General features: G+C 44.3%; 1 protein-coding gene across 1 annotated transcript; it reads left to right on the forward strand.

Moving 5' to 3' along the window:
• Positions 1-1,018: 1,018 nt before the first annotated feature.
• Positions 1,019-3,898, forward strand: LOC147632940 (calnexin homolog 2-like). Its single transcript, XM_086805939.1, has 6 exons — positions 1,019-1,276; positions 1,360-1,429; positions 1,542-2,671; positions 3,086-3,157; positions 3,290-3,415; positions 3,532-3,898. Exons 1-6 carry the CDS (start codon positions 1,211-1,213, stop codon positions 3,691-3,693), a joined length of 1,626 nt encoding a protein of 541 aa, XP_086662065.1. The 5' UTR covers positions 1,019-1,210; the 3' UTR covers positions 3,694-3,898.
• Positions 3,899-20,367: the final 16,469 nt, after the last annotated feature.

Consider the following 20,367-nt stretch of genomic DNA (forward strand, 5'->3'; position numbering starts at 1 on the left):
GGTGGCATGCTTTCTAGGTATGCCTAGCTTTGAGGGGGTTATGGACTTCATTGAATAGATGGATTGCTCATTCTTTTGGCATCATGATGACTTGGTCCAAGTGGTCAATTGGTAAAGAAGAAGCTTAGGGTGAGGAGATCACCGTGATAATCATTATGATCAGACATACATGCTTGTGGGAAGTTTGGATCTCCAGAAATGCTAGTGTTTTTTCCCCAGATTTTGCTCAAGGGTTGGGGACTGTGAACATATTAAAAATTTGTGTAGGGTTATTTGTTCTTCATTTGTAACTTGCAATTTTGAATAACAGAGAAGAGAATGATCAAATGAGGTGGGACACACTCACATACTAGGGGGCACCTTGCTAGCAACAACAGGCCTGATGTCAAAGTTTGGGTTAAGGAGGGTGTGCTGGAGGAATACACACCTAAGGGCACTACCACAGAGTCTATCTTACTGGCTGGGATGGAGCTTGGATATCACATTAGCTAGGAGTAGTCATCATTTGTCTCGAAGGAGCATATATGGAACTTCATGTGAGCCTCTTAACAATTATATGCTTATCCTAGAAACTCTCGGATTGAAATGTTTTGCTGGTACTACTCAAGTATGGACTGAAGAAGGGGTAACTTGACGGCTTATAATTGATGTAAATTTTGATGTGAACTATAACATAATTTAGTTATATATACATTATTTAAGAAGAAGAAGAAAACTAAAAATTAATAGTGAATATATATATTTTGATTTTTGATAAAATACAACCAAGACCTTGACTGGAGTTTAAAGACCCTTTCACTTTACGTCACGTGCGCGATCATGGACAGACTTCGTCGTCGTAAAAGAGCTTCAAAAGAAAAATAAACGAACTACAAAAACGTCACAAGGAGTACGTGGCGGAGCTGGATTGGAGAACGGAGAGAAAGGAAAACTTATGATTGGCCAGGGGCAAGTGTAATGCGAGAAAAATACCCGATTTTGGAATTAGAGAAAATGGGGAAAAAATTAAATGGTCTCTACTTCTTGGCCGCTCACAAACTCTTTCTGCAGCTGCACGCGACCCTTTCTCTCACAGTGCTTTTCCCATCTCCTCTCTGTCTGTTGGACCATCTTTAAATCAACACCACAGGCTCAAATTAATCTCTGAGTCCTCGTATAATCTCAAGTTTTCCTTGTTTTTTTTTTTTTGGGTTTTTGTTTTTTCGACCCCATGGGTCGCACAAGCTTCTTAGCCTTGCTACTGGCTCTTCACTGCCTCGCCTGCTTTGCAGAGCCGGTAAGATTTTTCTCTCGTTCGTGTCCCTTGTTTTTTCGTTCCTTTTTTATCCCCCATTAATCATCTCACTCACATTACTGCAGATTTTTTACGAATCGTTTGAAGAAAGCTGGGTAGGAAGGTGGCTTCCTTCTGCCAAAGAGGATTACCAAGGTGGGTTGATTTGTGATCTTAGATTCGCTGCATGATTAATGGTTAGAGGTGGTCTTATCAACCAAGGTGACGCCTTTCGAGGTAACCCCCTTTTCTGCTATTGATTTTTCAGGTGTTTGGAAGCATGAGAAGAGTGAAGGCCATGAAAATTATGGTCTGCTAGTTAGTGAGAAAGCAAGGAAATATGGAATAGCAACCCTTTTACCTCAAGTTGTAGAGTTCAATGAAAAGCCTGTTGTCCTCCAGTATGATCTTAGACTACAAAATGGCATAGAATGTGGGGGTTCTTACTTTAAGTTCCTCCAAACCCAACAAGTTGGCTGGACTCCAGATCAACTTGATAACGAAGCCCCTTACTCCATCATGTTTGGTCCGGACAAGTGTGGATCCACCAACAAGGTCCATTTCATCTTCAAACACAAACACCCTACAACCGGCCTATACATAGAGCATCATCTTAAGTTCCCCCCATCACCCATCAATGATAAGTTGTCCCATGTCTACACGGCCATAATCTACCCTAACAACACTGTCAGCATCCTCATAGATGGGCAGGTGAAGAAATCAGCAGATCTCCTCTCAGCAGATTTTGATCCCCCTGTCCTCCCCCCCAAGACGATTCCGGACCCGGATGATAAGAAACCCGAGGACTGGGACGAGAGGGCCAAGATCCCCGACCCTGAGGCAACAAAGCCCGAGGACTGGGATGAGGATGCCCCATACGAGATTGAGGATGTGGATGCTGAGAAACCGGAGGGATGGCTGGATGATGAGCCTGAGGAGGTGGATGATGAGGAGGCAGTAAAACCGGAGGATTGGGATGATGATGAGGATGGTGAATGGGAAGTTCCCAAGGTCCCAAACCTGAAATGTGTGGATGGGCCAGGATGTGGAGAATGGAAGAGGCCAATGAAGAAGAATCCGGCCTACAAGGGCAAGTGGTATGCCCCCATGATCGATAATCCGGCCTACAAGGGCATCTGGAAGGCCAGAGAGATCCCTAACCCTGACTACTTTCACTTGGACAAGCCCAACTTGGAGCCCATTGCGGCCATTGGCATTGAGATATGGACCATGCAGGATGGTATTCTCTTTGACAACGTGCTAGTAACTGAAGATGAGGACCTCGCTAAGGACTACAGAGACAAGGAATGGAAAGCCAAGTTCGATGTCGAGAAAGTGCAGCAGAAGGAGGAAGAGGCCGAGGAAGCTGCCAAATCAAGTGTTCTTGGCAAAGTTCAGGTATGCTAGTTTCAGTATCCCATAGCTTCAGACTTAAAGCTTTTTTACTGCAAGAGGAAATTAGTGTGGTCTGTTAGTTTTGGCGTTTTGTAGGTTAGCTACTAGCTGTAAATTTTGTTATACGGATTTCTCATGTCCGCCATTTGCCTTATCTGTAGGTTTTATGCCGGGCTTTGCTTTTCTGCCATGTAGTTTTTGCTTTGTTCTTAGTTTATATGGCAGGTTTTACCATTCTGCCGGTGGTTTTTCTTGTGTTTGAATTTGGGTCATCGGGTTTGTGTGCATGTGTACATGTATTTCATATGCATTGTGCACGCATGCGGTATGCATCAGCAGATTAGTTTGCATTGTACTTGTTTCTCCAGAAAATTGTATTTAGCACCGGTAATAGCGAGGTAATTTTTGGGACTGCAGGATCTGGTCTTCAAGTTGCTGTACCGAATAGCAGAGGTGCCTCTGTTGGGAGCCCACAAGGAGAAACTTGTGGTACGCATAGCATATTGACCTTGCATACATGACGTTGCTTCTGTGTCTGTGCATTTGTTGCAAAAGGGCTTGATAAGCTAGCATTACCCTTCTTGGTATATCTAATTGAGTGTTCGACATGTTGTTTTGCAGGATTTGATCGAGAAAGGAGAGGAAAGGCCGGTACTTACTCTGAGCATCATGGGAGTTGCTGCACTTGTTTTTCTGATTGCTGTGTTCCAGGTTCTCTTTGGAGGAAAGAAGAAAGCCTCCATGAAGGTAAGTCTTGGTACTCGTCATTGTACCCTGCTGGGTTATACGGTCCTGTATGGAAATTGGTGGTTCACATGTTGCTCCAATAAGTTTTTGAAATGTGTCATTTGTTTGCATTGCAGGACCCATCGGGGAAGGCAAAGAAGGAGGACATCACACCAGCAGATGATGCCACCAGCACAGAGAAATCCAAGGAGAAAGGAAAAGAGAAGGCTGAGGGGAGCGAAGCCGCAGAGGAAGTGGCCGGAGCAGCCCAAGAGAAACATAGGAGGAGGAGAGCTTGAAGGCTTAGACACAGTCAAGAAGAAGTAGCTCATCATCCAGTAATCTGAAGAGAGGATAGATTTGAAAGCACAGTTTAAACAAGGATTTTGCACGCTTGGAGAAGGGGGGGTTTCCAACCTTGGTAACATATTGGAAGTTCTTTTCTGTTTGGAAATTTGTTTGATCGAACGAATGCGGTCTTTTACTAAAATTATTATTTGCACAGTTAAGAGTTGGCCCATGCTTCTTAGGGCAAAATATCATTGTGTACAGCCCTTGCCGAATTTTAAAAACTACGTAATGTGCCCTCCTCTATCCTTGGACCGCTTAATGGTTGATATGGATTATTGGGCAGTCAAAAGTCCACGTTGGGGTAGGAGACATGGAAGAGCAAAATAGCCAACCTTCAAATCAACGACACTCCTGGCATGAGGCACTTTTGATAGCCTAATCTAATGCTTGATCGCTTCATTAAAAATAAATAGACTTACCGCTTAGACCCATTACATTGAATTGCTCCTGGCATACCAAAGAAATGGAAGCAACCAACAGAAGGAAGATCTGTCGCTAAATTCACGGGCATGCCTTGAAAAAATAGCAAGGAATTTAAGCCACTCGTTCGTAGTGATGAGAGTAAAAAAACAGATCCAGTAGACATTATCCACGCCAATCGGAAACCCTAGAGACATCATATACATCCAACGATAGGAAAACCTTGGCTCGAAATAACTCAAAACCTTTGCTCCCAACCATGCCGATCTCGCTGCGTATAGGGATCACAATGAGCAAGACCAAGAATAAGGAGCCCAGTGCGCCTTGATGGGAAGAGAGACGAGGTAGGTTGATTGCACAGGAGGGACTGGGAGGTGCAACTATAAGATTTTAGGGTTAGGCCTTTGTTATGGATTGTTTTTTTGGTTTTTTCTTGTTGCTTGTTTTTCTGTAAGCAACATCGGGGTCCGACGAAGTGATTTCTTCTATTTTGGCACCCAGAACTGGAGGTTTCCTTCGTAAAATCCTTGTTTTTCTAACATTTTTGTTGAAATCCTGTTAAGGTTTCAGCCTTAACAGCCTTAACAGGGAACAATGTGCAAAGAAAACAGAAAGAAAGAGGACAAGAAAGTTTCCATTGAAACTGCATGTTAAGAGAAAACGTGATACATTCACGGGATGTCCCAAAAAAAATTCCATGAGGTGAATACCCCTCCCAATAGGCATAAGGTAAGTGAACACGAGCTAACCCTAGCACACCCAGCTCTTAACATGGCGACGTCGGTTCAGCTTGGTGGCTAAACAGGTGTCCGGCTGCGGCTGTTCAGGTGTCCGGCTGCGGCTGTTCAGCCTGCGGCCAACTCATGGCACAACCGGTGGGTCGGTTTTCGATTTGATGACCCGAACCCACAAACATCGTAGTGTAATAGAGGATCAATGCTATAGGGTACAAAATGAAAAAGAGTGTGAGAACTCAACTCAAAAATCACAATACAATTCAAAGAAAATAGAATTTGCATTAATTTTCGAGGCAGAAAGAGAACAACTCTATATATGATCTAGAAAATTCTTACAACAATTTGATATGAAGCTGTTAGTAGTCATCTCCTGTGTATATATTTACACCAGAGCCTCTATTATGGGTGTGCTTGGCCGATTTAGGTATTTTCTTATTTTTTCCCATTGTCCATATTTTCCCCTATTTTTTCCAGGTATGAGTTGTCTTGTGCTTGTTGGCTAGTCTAGACACTGGCCGACCGCCCTTGCAGCTCCCCGATCTTCCCTCTTGTATGTTAGCCGACTGAGAGTAGCTGGCCGACTGGAGTTGCAGCAGGTCGTGGATCGTTTGTCGACTGTCGGCTACTATCGGCTGTCTTTTGAGCAGACCGACTGGCTGTTGGGGCCATATAAAATTGCCCCTTGGCCCCGCACACTTGGTATTCAGTTTTCAGGATTTTCTCTTGTGCATATAGTAGAGTTATATGCTTCTCTCTCTCCCTCTCTATTACTGTGTTTTTTTACAGTTCACTTGCTCTAATTTTTCAGATCTTGTCTTTATCTCCGCTGCATATTCTGACGTTGTCTTCATCTCCGCTGCATATTCTGACATTGTATCGAGTTATGGGATCGTGTCAATGCAAGAGTCCGCTCTTTCATTTTCCTCAATTGCACACCACAAGTAATCAATCATATCGAGCATATGACGCTGGCTAAAGGTATTCGGCAGCATTTGGCTTCATTTTCCTCAATTGCACACCACAGGTAATCAATCATATCGAGCATATGACGCTGGCTAGAGGTATTCGGCAGCATTTGGCTTCACTCTACAACAGGGTATCGCCTATGAAGAGGATCTCCTTGGAAGTTCATATGCCGGTGATGAATCCTGCAAAGTCGTCGATGATGCGGGAGCACATCAACAAGCTGCAGGCTCTTCAGCAAGAAGTTCTCCAGGCTGAGAATGAGATATCATTGGAGGATATGCCCATAACGTTGTTGTCACATTTGCCCTCTCAGTACTCAGCATTTTACTCTTCGTTGATTACCAGTGGCAGGCTCAGCACCATCACATGGGAGGAGCTTGTGCCCATGGTCTTGGACCAGGAGGAAAGATTCACAAACCCTCCACAAGGCGGAGGTTTTGAGGCCTTAACCAACCAACGGTCGAAAGGCCGAAATAACAGGAGGAAATATTCACAAAGTACTCTTGGAAGAAAGAGCTCGAACAACCCAACCACTCTCGAGCTATCTCACTCACACTCACACTCACACTCACTCTTATGAACAACATGCACTCACACTCACACACACACTCACTCGCACTCACAATCTTCTTCTTCTTCTTCTGTTTTCTCTGAGTTCCTCTTCTTCACACGAAAAGCCAAAAGTGGCCCCTTTTTGGGCTTCCTCGGACCGCATGCCATATTTTTGGCGATGTTGCTCTTTTTTTGGAAAAGCGTGTTCGGGAAGCCTTCTTCACACGCCGTTGTCATTCCCATGAGATTGTTTTTTTTAACACTGAGAAATCGATCCTTTCTCATGGTCGTCGCTCGCGCCTCGGTGACCCGATGAGGATGCTTGATAGCTCATCTCGAACGGTCCATCCTCCTCTTCGACTTTGTATCGTTCATCCAAGGCTAAATGTCCTTGACCTCCGTTTATTACATGCAATGTCGACACAAGAACCTAGGCACATTTTTAGCACAAAACCACTCAAAAACCACTTTGGAGTCACCAAACGGACGTGAAATAATGCGAATCACAAAATTTTCACTCGAGCAAAGTTGTTCTACGTACAAAATGGAAAAACTCTCCCATACATAACTTATCCTTTTTTCACCTCTAACCTAATCAAAACTAACCCACGAAAATGGCAACTACTTGAAAATGACCAAAACTAAAAAATTTCCTGCAACACAAAATTTTATCAAAACACGTTAAATGTCCTAACAAAGCATTCTACACACTTTCTGTAACATGAATTTTTAAAAAATATTTATATGAAATTATGAAGTGTCGCAATCGCCCCTTCTTTGAGAACTTTGTCCTTCGAGTTTAAATGAAGGAAACACTGCATGTAAAGAATCTAACTCTACCCACCACGAAGCATCTTCTAAGGGATATATATCCCACTTAATCAAAACTTCAACTATAGTCTTAATTCTAAGTTGCCTCGTCCTTCATTGAGGTTCGACGCTCAAACTCCCATCTTCTTCAATCCTAAATTTGTCTTGCAAAAAATGAGACGGATTAGCAATATAATTTTTCAATAAACTCACATGGAAAACAGGATGCACTTTTATATTGCTAGGCAATTCTAGTTCATAAGCCAATGTTCCCACCCTCTTTAAGATTTTAAAAGGACCAGCAAAATGGGGTGAGAGTCTCCTATCCTTCCCAAGAATCAAGTTACTCTTCTTAGGAATGACTTTCAAAAATACCATATCATTGTCTTTGAACTCACGAGGTGCATGCTTGTGGTCATAATAGAGTTCATGTCTATGCTGAGCCTTCTTGATACAGTCCCTAATAGTCTTGACTTCTTCATCCATCCTCTTAAGCATCTCTTTGAAAACCTCAACTCGGTTCTCTGGCTCTGAAAAGTTCACCGGTGTATAACAGTTTTGTCCATAAACGGCCTTGAAAGGTGCCACTTAGATGGAGCTATGCCATGAACTATTGTAAGCAAACTTGGCTAAAGGTAAGAATTCAATTCAATTGGTTTGCTTTTCATTGACATACATTCTAAGAATATCCTCTAGCACTCAGTGTACTCTCTCAGTATGAAATGCCATGCTCATCCTAAGCTAAGTACCAATGGCTCTAAATGTGGCTTGCCAAAAAGTAGATGTGAACTTTGAATCCCTATCAAACACTATACTTTGAGGCATACCATGCAAACAAAAAATTTCTTTCACAAACAACTTGGCTACCTCAAGAGCACCCATCTTCGTCAAACGATCGACAACTACAAAGATAGTGTCATATCCTCACTAGCAATAGACAATTTAGTGATAAAGTCCATTGAAATCAATTCCCACTTCCTAGAAGGAATGTCTAAAGGTTGCATTTGACCTGGCATTCTATGTTGTTCAATCTTCACTTGTTGCTGACAATGTAAACACTCTCTAATATAGTGTTGGGCATTTCTCTTCAAACTAGGCCAAAAGAAAGCTTTTCGGACCTTACTATATGCTTTATTATATCTAACGTGTCCAAAAAATGGCGCATCATGACAATCATGAAGAATTTTAGCCTTAAAAGAGGATTCACTAGGCACACAAAGTCTCTCATTACAATACAAGTTCCACTTGACCAAATGAAAATTTCCCTCAACCCTCTCAGATGGAGTCTTGGTGGCAATTATCTCTAGGATGCTCACATAAAAGGGATCTCTCTCAATTTCAACTAATGTTTTCCATTATGTCCGAGCAAGCAACAGTCAAGGCATTAATCAAGGGTAACCTACTCAAAGCATCAGCCACCTTGTTCTCCTTACCCTCAATGTACTTGATCTCAAAATCATACTCGCATAGGAGGTCCATCCACCTCGTTTGCCTATTGTTCAACAAAGGTTGAGTGAATAGATATTTTAAACTTTGATTGATCAGTCTGAAGTTCAAACTTAACACCAAGTAGGAAATGTCTCCAATGCTCAAGTGCATGCACAACGGCCAACTCAAGGTCATGGGTAGGATACTTCTCGTCATGGCTCCTAAGCTTCCTTAAATCATATTCTACTACTTGTCCATCCTGAGAGAGAACACACCCAATTTGTGCTCCACTAGCATCACAAGATACTACGAAAAGATTTCCCCATGTCGAGTATTTCAAAACATAGTTCTATGCATGATCCCCATGGCCTGGATTACTTCAAGCTAAAGATGGCATTTTTGGTAAAGGACGAGGATGCCCTCAGTTGTATAGGGTGGGAGTTGGTACCAGCGAAGTGATTTGTAGGCAACGTAGACAATGTCCCAGCCAGTGCGGTGGAGGTAGCAAAGGGCGTCGACGGTGCGGGGAGAGGAGTATGGATAAGGGCAGAGCTTGTCTGGGACCGCGAGGTCGATGGGGTCATTTTGCTCTATGGGTTGCCCGAGTTGAAGGAGATGGGCCCAGTTCATGAGATTGGCTTGGAGGGGGTGGGAAGGGAAATAAAAAAAGAGGGTGGGGTGTGCAAAAGAAAGCTAGCCTTGAAAGAAAAAGGTGGCCAGGAGGGAGATGGAGGCGAAGTATAGTTTGGTGAGGATATATGAGAATATGGCTTGGGAGAGGGGTTCGTCGAGGAAGATATCGTGTTGGAGTAGATTTAGGCGAATGGTGCAGAAGTGGAGCTCAAGAAGTTGGGCTGGGTTTTGGGGAGGGATGGCGAGGGTGGAGAGTTCGGTGGTGGTGGTGTCCAGTGCATCAACCTTTCTTTCGAGCACGCTGTGGACATATCTAGATGGGGTGGGTGGGGGTTGGGCCGCCCGAGCTTTTGTGGCTTCAAGTTGAGAGGATTTGCTATAGAGGGTTTCCTCAGTGACCTCGCGGTACTGCTGGTGGAAGGCAAGGGTGGTGGTGTTGAGGTTCTCTTCAGGTTGCACCACTCTTTATCGGAGGTTCTGGGCTTCGGCGTGGGCAGTGAGTGAGGAGAGGGTGTTGGCTATAGTCAACTCCTGATCCTCCAGTGCCCTTTGGAGGGTATGGTTGGCAAGTGTGGCATCATAAAGGGATTTCTGGCTCTGCTGCTCCTAGGCCTTGCTAGCAACATCTGTTGTTGCACCACTGTTACTTGTTCTTGATGCCTATACATGCAGTCCATCATTTGGCTTGATGAGTTCTTGGGCTAGGTTGGAGAAGCCTTGGGTGAAATCTGGGCATTGCACCATGAGTGGTGCGGATGTCCTCTCAGTAAGCCTCCACTGATCTGAAATTGCTTGTTCGTGCCCAGTGGAGAGTTTCCAGGGTGTTGTGCTAGGAGGTGATGGGGGAAGAGGGGCCAACTTCCAAGAAGTGAGGAGGGAATGGAGAGGAGCCCAGGGGTGGTGGTGTCTCGTATAGGTTTTGATCAAAGAAATCCTTGCACTGTGCCTCCTCCTCAGCGGCCTTGCACGACAGGTTTCACATCTTATGTCTCGATATCTGGGCCAGGGCTAGAGTGGGGGGGGTCTACTCCTATGGTGGCTGAGGGTTAGGGTGATGGCGCTTGGGGGATGGAGAGGTGGGAGAGGAGCGAGGGGGAGGGAGAGAGATCGAAACGTTACGGGAACCCTCCATCCAGCTAGATGGCTATGGGGAGGTCATTCCACGCTACGGCATGACAGAGCACTTTCATGAGCAGTGATGTGGCCGCGGGCTTGCCGCGGGCTTCCCTTGTGGGTTCTCATATATAGAGTGTAGCTCCTTGTATAGGTACTCAGCCCAATTGTTGACAGGTGCACCTTAGTGGATTCTGGTGAGTGTAGATAGGCTGCATCGACTAAAATGATCGGTCCAATGGTGAGGAGAAATGATAGGGACCGGGCCGGCATGATGAGCTCCTATTGGGTGATGTTGGACCACTCTAGCTCATCCTTGGTGGTGGTGCCTTGGTAAGTTCCACAAACAAGGCGAGTGGCATTGATGAGGCGAACATAGGGCTAGTCCACCCGTGAGAGATGAAGGGGTTCACGGACAACATCGAGATTGAGATGGACAGTCTGGGCTTGGCTTGTATTATAGCATTGGCATCATACATATTGGTAAAGTAGAGGAAGTTGAACAAATTTGGGCCCCAGGGTTCTAGTGTGGGGAGGCCACCTGCCCAATCTGCTCCAGGAGGGCCATGATGGTTGAGTCCACGCTAATAGCTCTGTAACAAGGCCCTGCATAGTAGAGGAGCTTGTGCTCCACCTTATGATTATTTTTCATAAGGCTATGGATGGTTTGTCCATTGACTTGGTGCATGAAGGTCTCCCCTAGGTGGGACAGCTATGTGGGGTGCTTCCCATATTCTTCATTCGCACCCCCCCCAGCGGTCGTGAACACTTCTTCTTCTTCTACGGAGTGTGAGAAAGGACCTCGAGGGAGGACTCTGAATGCTCGGCCATTCTACTAAGGATAGGAGGCGGGAAGTGGAGAGCTCAAGAACAAAATTGGCAAGAGTTTGGCTAGGTAGAAGGCAAGGAGTGAGGAAAATGAAGTGGTGGGACCCTTTTATATTTTTGCAGGAAGGACATGGGTGTGGCACAAAAAGGTATGATCGTGGAAAATAGAAAGGTACGGGCGTGTCTTCGCCAGGGTATGTGCGTGGATTGAGGTTGTTTTTACGGCTGTGGCTTCATTAGTTGGCAAGGAAATGGCCGTGGCAAACAAGATGAAACGGGCGTGGCTTCAGGTGGTGAGAAGGGTACATGCGTGTCTTCACCAGGGTACGGCCATGCTTATGGTTGGAACAGTCGTGTTGTTAGGTTGGTACGGCTGTGGCTTCAAGTGATGAGAAGGGTACGGGCGTGTCTTCACAAGGGTAGTCGTGGCTTATTGCTGGAACGATTGTGTTGTTAGGTTGGTATGGTCGTGGCTTGAGCTGTTGAGAAGGGTATGATCGTGTCATCACAATGGTACGACCGTGTCTTCACACAAATGGTAAGACCATGTATTCATATATATATATATATATATATATATATATATATATATATATATATATATATATATATATATGTATATATATATAGGGGCACCCTATAAACAGGTTTTGTGTACCCCTGGGCTATGTAGTCAGCACCTCAGTGCGGGTTTTGTACTGACTCCGTGCCTAGTTTGCCAAAGTGAGAAGATGGTTCCAATTTGGTTGTGGCATGGTTGGTATCACTCGTGGAAGTTTGGAGGCATGGAGGGGCAGAGCAGCTAAGGTTGGAGAGGCCAAAGGTTGAGTGGGAGTACACAGAGGGAGCTGGATAATGAGTGGTGGGGGAGTAGCCGAATTCAAGGGTATATCACAGTTAGGGACCATGGGCTACTGTTGGAGGGGCAAGGGTGCTTCATGAAGTTTTTGTTTCCCTTTTTCCTATGCAGTAGAAGTGGCGGAGGCCACTTTGGGCTTCCATTAGAATGTTGGTAACTGCGAGATGACACGGGTAGGAGGGGTGTACCTTGGTTGTTTGCGGACCCAAATTTGGTGATTGCCTTGATAATAGTTTTGAGCTTGAAGTAGAGGCTTGGGGATACACCGGTAATATTTCACTGGGCAAGGCTGAGGGTGTGGGACGAGGATGGTTTGGCCTTGGGGAGCATTTGGGCCGGCGATTGTCACGTACCCTATGGACTTGGGGTTGCTAGTCGAGAGGGGACGAGGATCTAGTTTTGTTAGTGTATGAGTGTGGGAAGTGGATCGACGGGGGATCCACAGGGTAGTGGAACCTTCATAATATCCTTGAGCCATGAGAAGCTTCTTAGGTATCCACCACTGGCAAGAGTTCTTTCTCTATGTGCATCGGTTAGATTTGTTAGTAGGGTTAGTGTTGTGAGTGGGGCGTCTTGCAAGGGGGTCAGTAGTAGACAGCAGAGCGGTGGTGGCATTTGGGATGTAGGGTTGGGTTGCCTACAGAGTTGGGTAGTGGTGGTGAGGATATGCGAGGAAACTAGGCATTAAGAGTGGGAAGAGGCCTCTTTTTAAGTGTCATGGATTGGTGTTTGTTGGAGGGTGCAGTAATAGTGGTGAGGGGAGGGGGGTTATCATCTTGGAATGAGTGATCAGAGGGCACAGGTTCTTCTTCCGTTCATTAGGACTGTACCCAGCCATGGCAATCCTTCCAGTCAATGTTGTAGTGGTTGTGTCCCATCCATCCTTGTCCGAGAAAAATTTCATCATGCATAGTCCCTATAGGCATCACATAAAAATTCCCTTCCAAGGGATTATTTTCAATGTGGAATAACGTTGTGACTGTGCCTAAACATTGAACTACTTGTCAGGCCACTGTTGTGACCGTAGGCTGGGGTATCTTTTAATGGGGGCCTCCCGAGGGGGGGAGAGCCATGTGTCATAGGACATTAAGTTGTGATTAGCCTCTATATCAACAAGAGCCAATTTTTGGGTGAAGTTTGTTGGGGTGGTCATTCCTAACCACAATTGAGTAGGTTTCACTTCCTAGTCTTCTTTGAGGTCTACTACTTGGGCCATGTTGACCATGATGTTTTTCCCCCGAAGTTTGGCTTGGCATTATTTGGCCTCGTTGGGCGGTTATTTTGATCTCTTCGTGCTATTTTTTTTGTTGTTTTTTTGTCATGACTAGCCCTAAGTGTGGTTTCGGTGAGTGGACCATAGTAGCGTTTCAATTTGCTACCGTTGAAATATCCCGCTATCACGACACCGTTGAGCGTTTTTATGCACATTGCGCCTTGTAGGGTAATCTCACTAGGAAAGGTCCTAAGCCTCTGAGCTTGATTTTCTTTTTGTGGTTTTTTGTGCTAAAGAGGAGGACCATGTCGCCCTCATTCATTCGTTTGTCCTTAAGTTGGTGATTAAACCACTATTTATGCCTTAATTTTCGACAATCATACTATAGACAGCAAGGAGGCGTGTTTCTCGAGATTCTCTGGCTCTGTGAGACCCCTCTGCCCCCTCCGCACACCGAATTCCTGGTTGCTAGCAGTGGAAGTAGCTTCCTCTTGCGCGGGGCAGGGTTCCCCACTCGGGGCCTCGCCCTCGAATGTCCGGACACAAGACTAATCTAGTGGTCGTTCCGAAACCGAAACCGAGAAAATTTCCCTTGCTCGGAAAATGGGGACGATTCCACCTTTTTTATTTTCTTAAAACGAATTTTCTAACGGGGTCAAGAGACTAAACTATCCTTCACCTGATTAAACCAGATAGAAGGAAAACTATCACTGACTTAGTTTGAAGAAATCAATGCTTTTTTCCTAATCGAAATCAGGCACAACCATTGATCTAATCATTTGAGAAAATCAACACTTTTTTCCTAACCAAAATCAGGCATAGCCATTGATCTACTCATTTGAGAAATTCTTCAGGTTTTTATTTAACAACAATAGGCTTTGCCGCGTGAGCCATCCTTTAAACACTCCTCGCCCAGCTTTTGCCAACTGAACTTCCCGTAGAAAAACATATACCAAATGTTCCCTCCAGCATTTTGGCGTAAGACAGTGGATGTAAAGAATGCATTCTTGCATGGGGATTTGCAGGAAGAGGTGTATATGTTGCAGCCACCTGGTTATGAGGATGTGAGTCACCCCGACGAGCATGTTTGCAGGTTGAAGAAAGCCTTGTATGGCTTAAAACAAGCGCCAAGAGCATGGTCTGACAAGATTTTTGAATATCTTGTCACTATTGGCTTTCATGTAGCCAATGCAGATTTCTCGCTGTATGTGAGACACAGTGATAGAGGGGTTGTGCTTGTTGTCATCTATGTAGATGACCTGATCATTATGGGGAACCATGATGCAGAGATCTTCGATGTAAAGATCTTGCTTAGAAAAAAGTTTGAGATGAAGGATCTAGTGGAGCTCAGATATTTCTTGGGCATTGAGGTGATTAGGTCACCACATGGTATTGGATTACTCCAGAGACAGTATGGCTTGGACATGTTGTCCAAGTATATGGTATGACAGGCTGTAAGCCTATCTCAGTGCCATTGGATCAGAATGGCAAGTTGAGTGCAGATTCAGGAGAGATTTTGGAGGATCCTACTATGTATAGGCGCATAGTAGGAAGCTTGATCTACATGATGATCACTAGGCTTGATTTGAGCTATGCTGTTGGGTTGGTGAGTCAGTTTATGCAGGTTCCTCAGAAGCCGCATTTGGATGCATTGAGACGCATACTAAGGTATGTAAGGTCTACTTTGCATTGTGGTCTATTTTATGAAACTGGGACAGACATCTGTGTACGTGGGTACACAGATGCTGATTGGGCTGGTAGTATCTCAGATAGAAGATCTACTAGTGGCTTCATGTTTTCTTTGGGGAGTGCTGTTGTGACTTGGAGCAGCAAGAAGCAGCCTACGGTTGCTCTATCCAATACAGAGGCTGAGTATAGAGGTGCTGTTATGGCAACATGTGAGGTAGCTTGGTTGAGAAAGCTACTTGCAGATTTGGGTCCATCAGTGGATAGACAAGTTGTCATTTTCTGTGACATCATTAGCAGTATACAGTTGGCCAGGAACCCAGTTTTTCATGCTCGCACAAAGCATATAGAGGTCCACTACCATTTTGTCAGAGAGAAGGTTTTGGCAGGAGACGTTGACCTTGTTTATGTCAGCACCACATAGGATTAGGTCGCTGACATCTTCACCAAAGCATTGGGTACAGATAAGCCCCGCAGATTCAAGGCTTCGCTTGGTGTACATGAGATGGAGTTGAGCTCGAGGGAGAGTGTTGAGATATCGAGATCATCTAGTGAGGCAGTGGACACTGATGACCCGCCTAGGGGATAGGCCCCACACTTACACCACTGGCATGGTTGGTGAGATCATGGGTGATATATGGCCAGTGGGATGACAGGCTGTGTGACAGCCATTCTAGAGACTGGCATAGTTATAGCGCTAGCTCATTTAGTTGGGTTCACACTATAGAGAACCTTAGTATATATTTGGTTGAGTACCTTTTCATATTGTGTACTCTTATCTTTGTATATGGTGTGTTGAGTGTTGAGTGAAGAAGAAGAAGATTTTCAGCCTCTCACCTTGTGTGTTCTCTTTTAGGGTTTTGTGAGTGTGTGTGTGCTTGCAAGAGCTCAAGCTCGCATCTTTTTATAAACCCCCCCAACCCCAATGCCCCCCTCTATGCCCAGTGGTCGACTCTTTGATTGGAGGCTCTCCCTAACAGCCCTTTGCAGCCAAGCTCCCAGAGAAATCTCTGCAACTAATCTTCCAACACAGTAGCCAACCCCTTGTGTTGTGGGGGGTGTCCTACACCTCTCCCCCCATGTGAATAGACTTAAGGGGGAACCCTCCTCCTCTCCCCTTTGGTCCTGGTTGTAGCCATTCTTGTTCTCAACTTAAGGACACTCTACTTTTTGCCCCCCCCATATAAAGAGACTTAAGCAAGCACACTCTAGCTCTAAGAGGTAGTTTCCACAGTTGAGTCTTTTGCTCAAAGTGAGTAAACAGACTCTAACATTAGGGAAAATTCGGACTCCAAATGGGCCCTTTAAGAGCCCATTAAAATAATATAAGGCCAGTCAATGAGAGTGCTTGGATCCTAGATCCATGTAACATGGGTTCCCAAAATTTCGAGCTCAAAAAAGAGGAATAAAATATATTGGCATAAAACTCAAAAATAGAAGAATGTCCGGCCTAAATACCACCTCTACCAAAACATATGTCAGGAGGAATATTAGAAAAAGAGTCTAGATTGATTAAAAGCTAATCTGATTGAAGTCTTTCATAATTTCAACTTAGTTCTCTTCGTGTCCCGCCTCTCTTGTAGCGTCACTTATTTCCACCATATCTGCTAAACATCTCTTCTTCTTCTTCTTCTCTCAACCTCTTTTTTATTCCATCTTAATAGTTTGGTAAACTTCATTAAGCTATGCTTTCTAATCATGATTTCTATTTTATTTGTTATGCTCGTTAATATTCCTTAGCATGATGTCATTTGTGAAAACTTACAGGGTTATTTGTCGAGCTCAACGAAATGGTAATAATGTTCTCTTTTCCCTCTGTAGATGAGCTTTAGAAGAAAACACATCTGTCATTAAAAGTGTGGAGCTTTTCAATAGGAAGGATACTGATGGGGCAGCTGGATCCCTTAGCGGTTTAGGAAGTCAGACTAGATCGATGAGACCCAACACCAAGGATAGGATGGTGGAGTTCTGCAATCGAGGTCCTTGTGCATCATGTTTATATGCACACAGACATAATGTTACATCACCATGATAAAAGTATAAGATCTAAGACAAATAGTAAGATTCAATATGTAGTCTTTGTTTTCTGTGTTCAATACCTAATTGTTTTGTGCTCTATAGCTAAGCATTAAAATTTTCTTGCATATTATCCATCGAATGTGGAGGACTGGCAAAATGTAGAGTGTATCAGTGAAGAATTAATGTCTTCCATATAGAGATAGGCACATTGCTATATGATAACCCACCCAACCATTTAGCAGCATAGGGAATCTTCTTTTATAATTCCACGTATGTTTAGGCTAATACAAATGATAATGTTGGTAGACTAGAGTCTATCCCACTTCCACCATTATCTAGCCAAGAATGGGTTGGTTCTTGCACAGACATTATTGCAGCATACAAGAATAAGATAAGAATAGATATGCATGCACCAATGAAACCATCAAACAGGCTCTAAGGATGTCCATTTGAGTTGGTTTATACCATTTAGCGCCTTTGCACATATGTTTGCATCATGTGAGTGTGTCAAGAAAACAAAGTTAACATATCAAGTGAGGTCCCTTGATAATGATTGGATGAACCAAATTTTGGGGATGGATGGGATGTAAAGAGGACCTCTATCTAGAAGATGCCATTGAATGTAAAAGAACAATACTAGATATTACATTCAGGTGAAATCAAAACATAAAGTTTGTTTGTGTTTGTAACAAATTCTATAAGGGTGACATCTATTACTTTTAAGCATTTATTGTTTTTTATGACGACCAGGTATTTCATTGGGAGGCAAACATTATGCATGTGATTTTATTACAGAAGATGATGACTATGGAGAGGTGTCTAGAAAAGCTTGGATCAAGACATGCGTGATAGAACTCACTCTTCCATCATCGATGGTGTAATCCAATTACAAGGTCGAGACCCATTAGTGGTCAATCTAGAAAGCCATTGGCCTTTCTTAGACAATAGATCCAATTGATGTGTAGTGATGCACCAAGGGATTTTTATTTTAAGTTAGATGATGGTAGGAAAATCAGAAGCAGGAGTGAAGCTTCCAAAACCTGCTCTGTTTGTATCGAACCACATATCCTATGTTGAGATATCGAGCTCGTCTAGTGAGGCGGTGGACACTGATGACCCGCCTGGGGGATAGGTCCCACACTTACACCACGGGCATGGTTGGTGAGATCATGGGAGATATGCGGCCAGTGGGATGACATGCTGTGTGACAGCCATTCTAGAGACTGGCATAGTTATAGCGCCAGCTCATTTAGTCGGGTTCACACTATAGAGAACCCGTGTATGTATTGGTTGAGTACCTTTCATATTATGTGTACTCTTATTCTTGTATATGGTGTGTTGAGTGTTGAGTAGAGAAGAAGAAGATTTCAGCCTCTCACCTTGTGTGTTTTCTATTAGGGTTTTGTGAGTGTGTGTGTGTGCTTGCAAGAGCTCACCCTTGCATCTTTTCATGGTATCAGAGCTTGGTTCGTGCTAAGGACTGAGCAAGCAAGAGAACCACAGGAAGCGGTACGAGGGTAAGAGCTTCAACTACTCTTCCCTATTTGTGTTGGTGACTACACCCTTGTCGGGAGCTCTACGGGAGGCACCAGCAACGATCTCTGATTGAGGAGCTTTCTTCACGGGAGTAAAGCTATAGGGCAACTATAAAGTCCTATCGGACAAACTTTTCTGGGCCGAAAACGCGTTTCGGGCGCGTCTGGACCTCCGTTTTTCAGAAAGCAGGCGATTTTGAGCACTGCGGGTAAATCATCGACTCTCTGCAGAACTCTGTTTTAAGAATTACAGGAAGACATATTGACTGTGCAGACACTGTGGGTGCTGCAAAGAGGTCTACAGTTGCCATTGGGTGTATGTATGCACATTGAAGTCACTGGTTGTGACATTTGAGAGTACTACAGTACCGCTGCAGAAAATACAGCATTTGTGCAGGAAAAACCAGAGTGCAGTTTCTGGTAAAATTGTGTGTTTGGCAAGATGTCTAATGATGGCATAACACAGATTGTGGCTGAGAAGCTGGATAAGAATAACTTCCATGCTTGGAGGTTCAGGTTGACGAATTTCCTGATGGGAAAAGGCTATTGGGACTACATAGAAGGTGAGCATGAACAGGCACCGGAGATACCGGATATAAATCCGACTGCTGCAAATGTGAAAGAGTTTAAAGACTGGAACCAAGGAGCCAGGAAGGTTATGTATTGGCTCTCCATTAGTATACAGGACACCATGATTGGGCACATTCAGGATGCCAAGTCCCCCAAGGAGGCGTGGGACACCTTGGTAAAGCTCTATGAAACAAATACCAAGGCGCGTAAGATACAGTTGAAGAATGAACTTCATACTGTGGAGAAAAAGAGCATGTCTGTGAATGACTATGCGCTGAAGATAAAGGGTATTGTGAAATCCCTTGCATCTATTGGTGTGTCAGTAGATGATGATGACAAGGTGGAAGTCTGTCTACGTGGTCTCGGGCCACAATACAAGGCGTTCAAGACGTCCATTCAGACTCGAGAAAACATTCCCAACTTTACAGATTTGGTGTCTATGCTGATTATCGAAGAGAACTTGGGTGAAGAACAACAGTCTTCACAAAGTAAAAATAGTTCAGAGCAACAAGCCTTCTACACGAGTTTAGGAAGAGGACGAGGTAGAGGAGGCCGTGGACGCGGTCAAGGAGGTGGCCGAACAGGTAATCAGAATTATGGCCAGCAACAGCAGCAATAACAACAGTCCCAGAATCAACAACAACAACAACCACACAGGTGGAAGAGGCAAATTCAGAGGCAGGGGGAGTCAAAGAGGCCGTGGAAATTGGCAAAGGCAATATAATGATGCACGTGAATGCTATTATTGTGGTAAGCCTGGACATGTGCAGGCAGAATGTTATAAGAAGCAGGCTGACATGCAAAATGGGAAAGTGCAGCAAAACAACTATGCATCCTCAAGCAGAAATAATGAGGATAATGAAAGGTTGTTTGTTATGCAGCATGTCATGAATGCCATGTCTGAAAATGTTGAAGCAGCACAAAAAGATAATGTATGGTATGTGGATTCAGGCGCTTCGAACCACATGACGAGTCATGGGGAGTGGTTCAAGGAGATAAAAAACCCGGAAAGACCAGGTTTTGTGGAAATAGGGGATGACACTGCTCATCCAATTGCCCACGTTGGAGATGTGCCATTGTCTATGTAGAATGGCAAAGTGAAGTACCTTCCAGATGTACTTCACGTTCCAAACATAACAAAGAATTTGGTTTCAGTTGGCCAGATGATTGAGCAGGGTTTGCAGGTTCGGTTTAACCCTGATGGGTGTTATGTTGAAGATTTCAAAGACAAGTGCAGGTTGGTTGCAAAAGGT

This window comes from Cibotium barometz, chromosome 12, assembly GCF_041138505.1.
Source record: "Cibotium barometz isolate CiBa-2024 chromosome 12, ASM4113850v1, whole genome shotgun sequence".
NCBI classification, from domain to species: domain Eukaryota; kingdom Viridiplantae; phylum Streptophyta; class Polypodiopsida; order Cyatheales; family Cibotiaceae; genus Cibotium; species Cibotium barometz.

Excerpts from the sequence above, each read along its gene's own strand:
- LOC147632940 (XM_086805939.1), top strand. The coding sequence starts at position 1,211 with ATGGGTCGCACAAGCTTCTTAGCCTTGCTACTGGCTCTTCACTGCCTC. Across the intron at positions 1,430-1,541 it reads TGCCAAAGAGGATTACCAAG|GTGTTTGGAAGCATGAGAAG; the intron begins GTGGGTTGATTT and ends TTGATTTTTCAG. Across the intron at positions 3,158-3,289 it reads CCCACAAGGAGAAACTTGTG|GATTTGATCGAGAAAGGAGA; the intron begins GTACGCATAGCA and ends GTTGTTTTGCAG.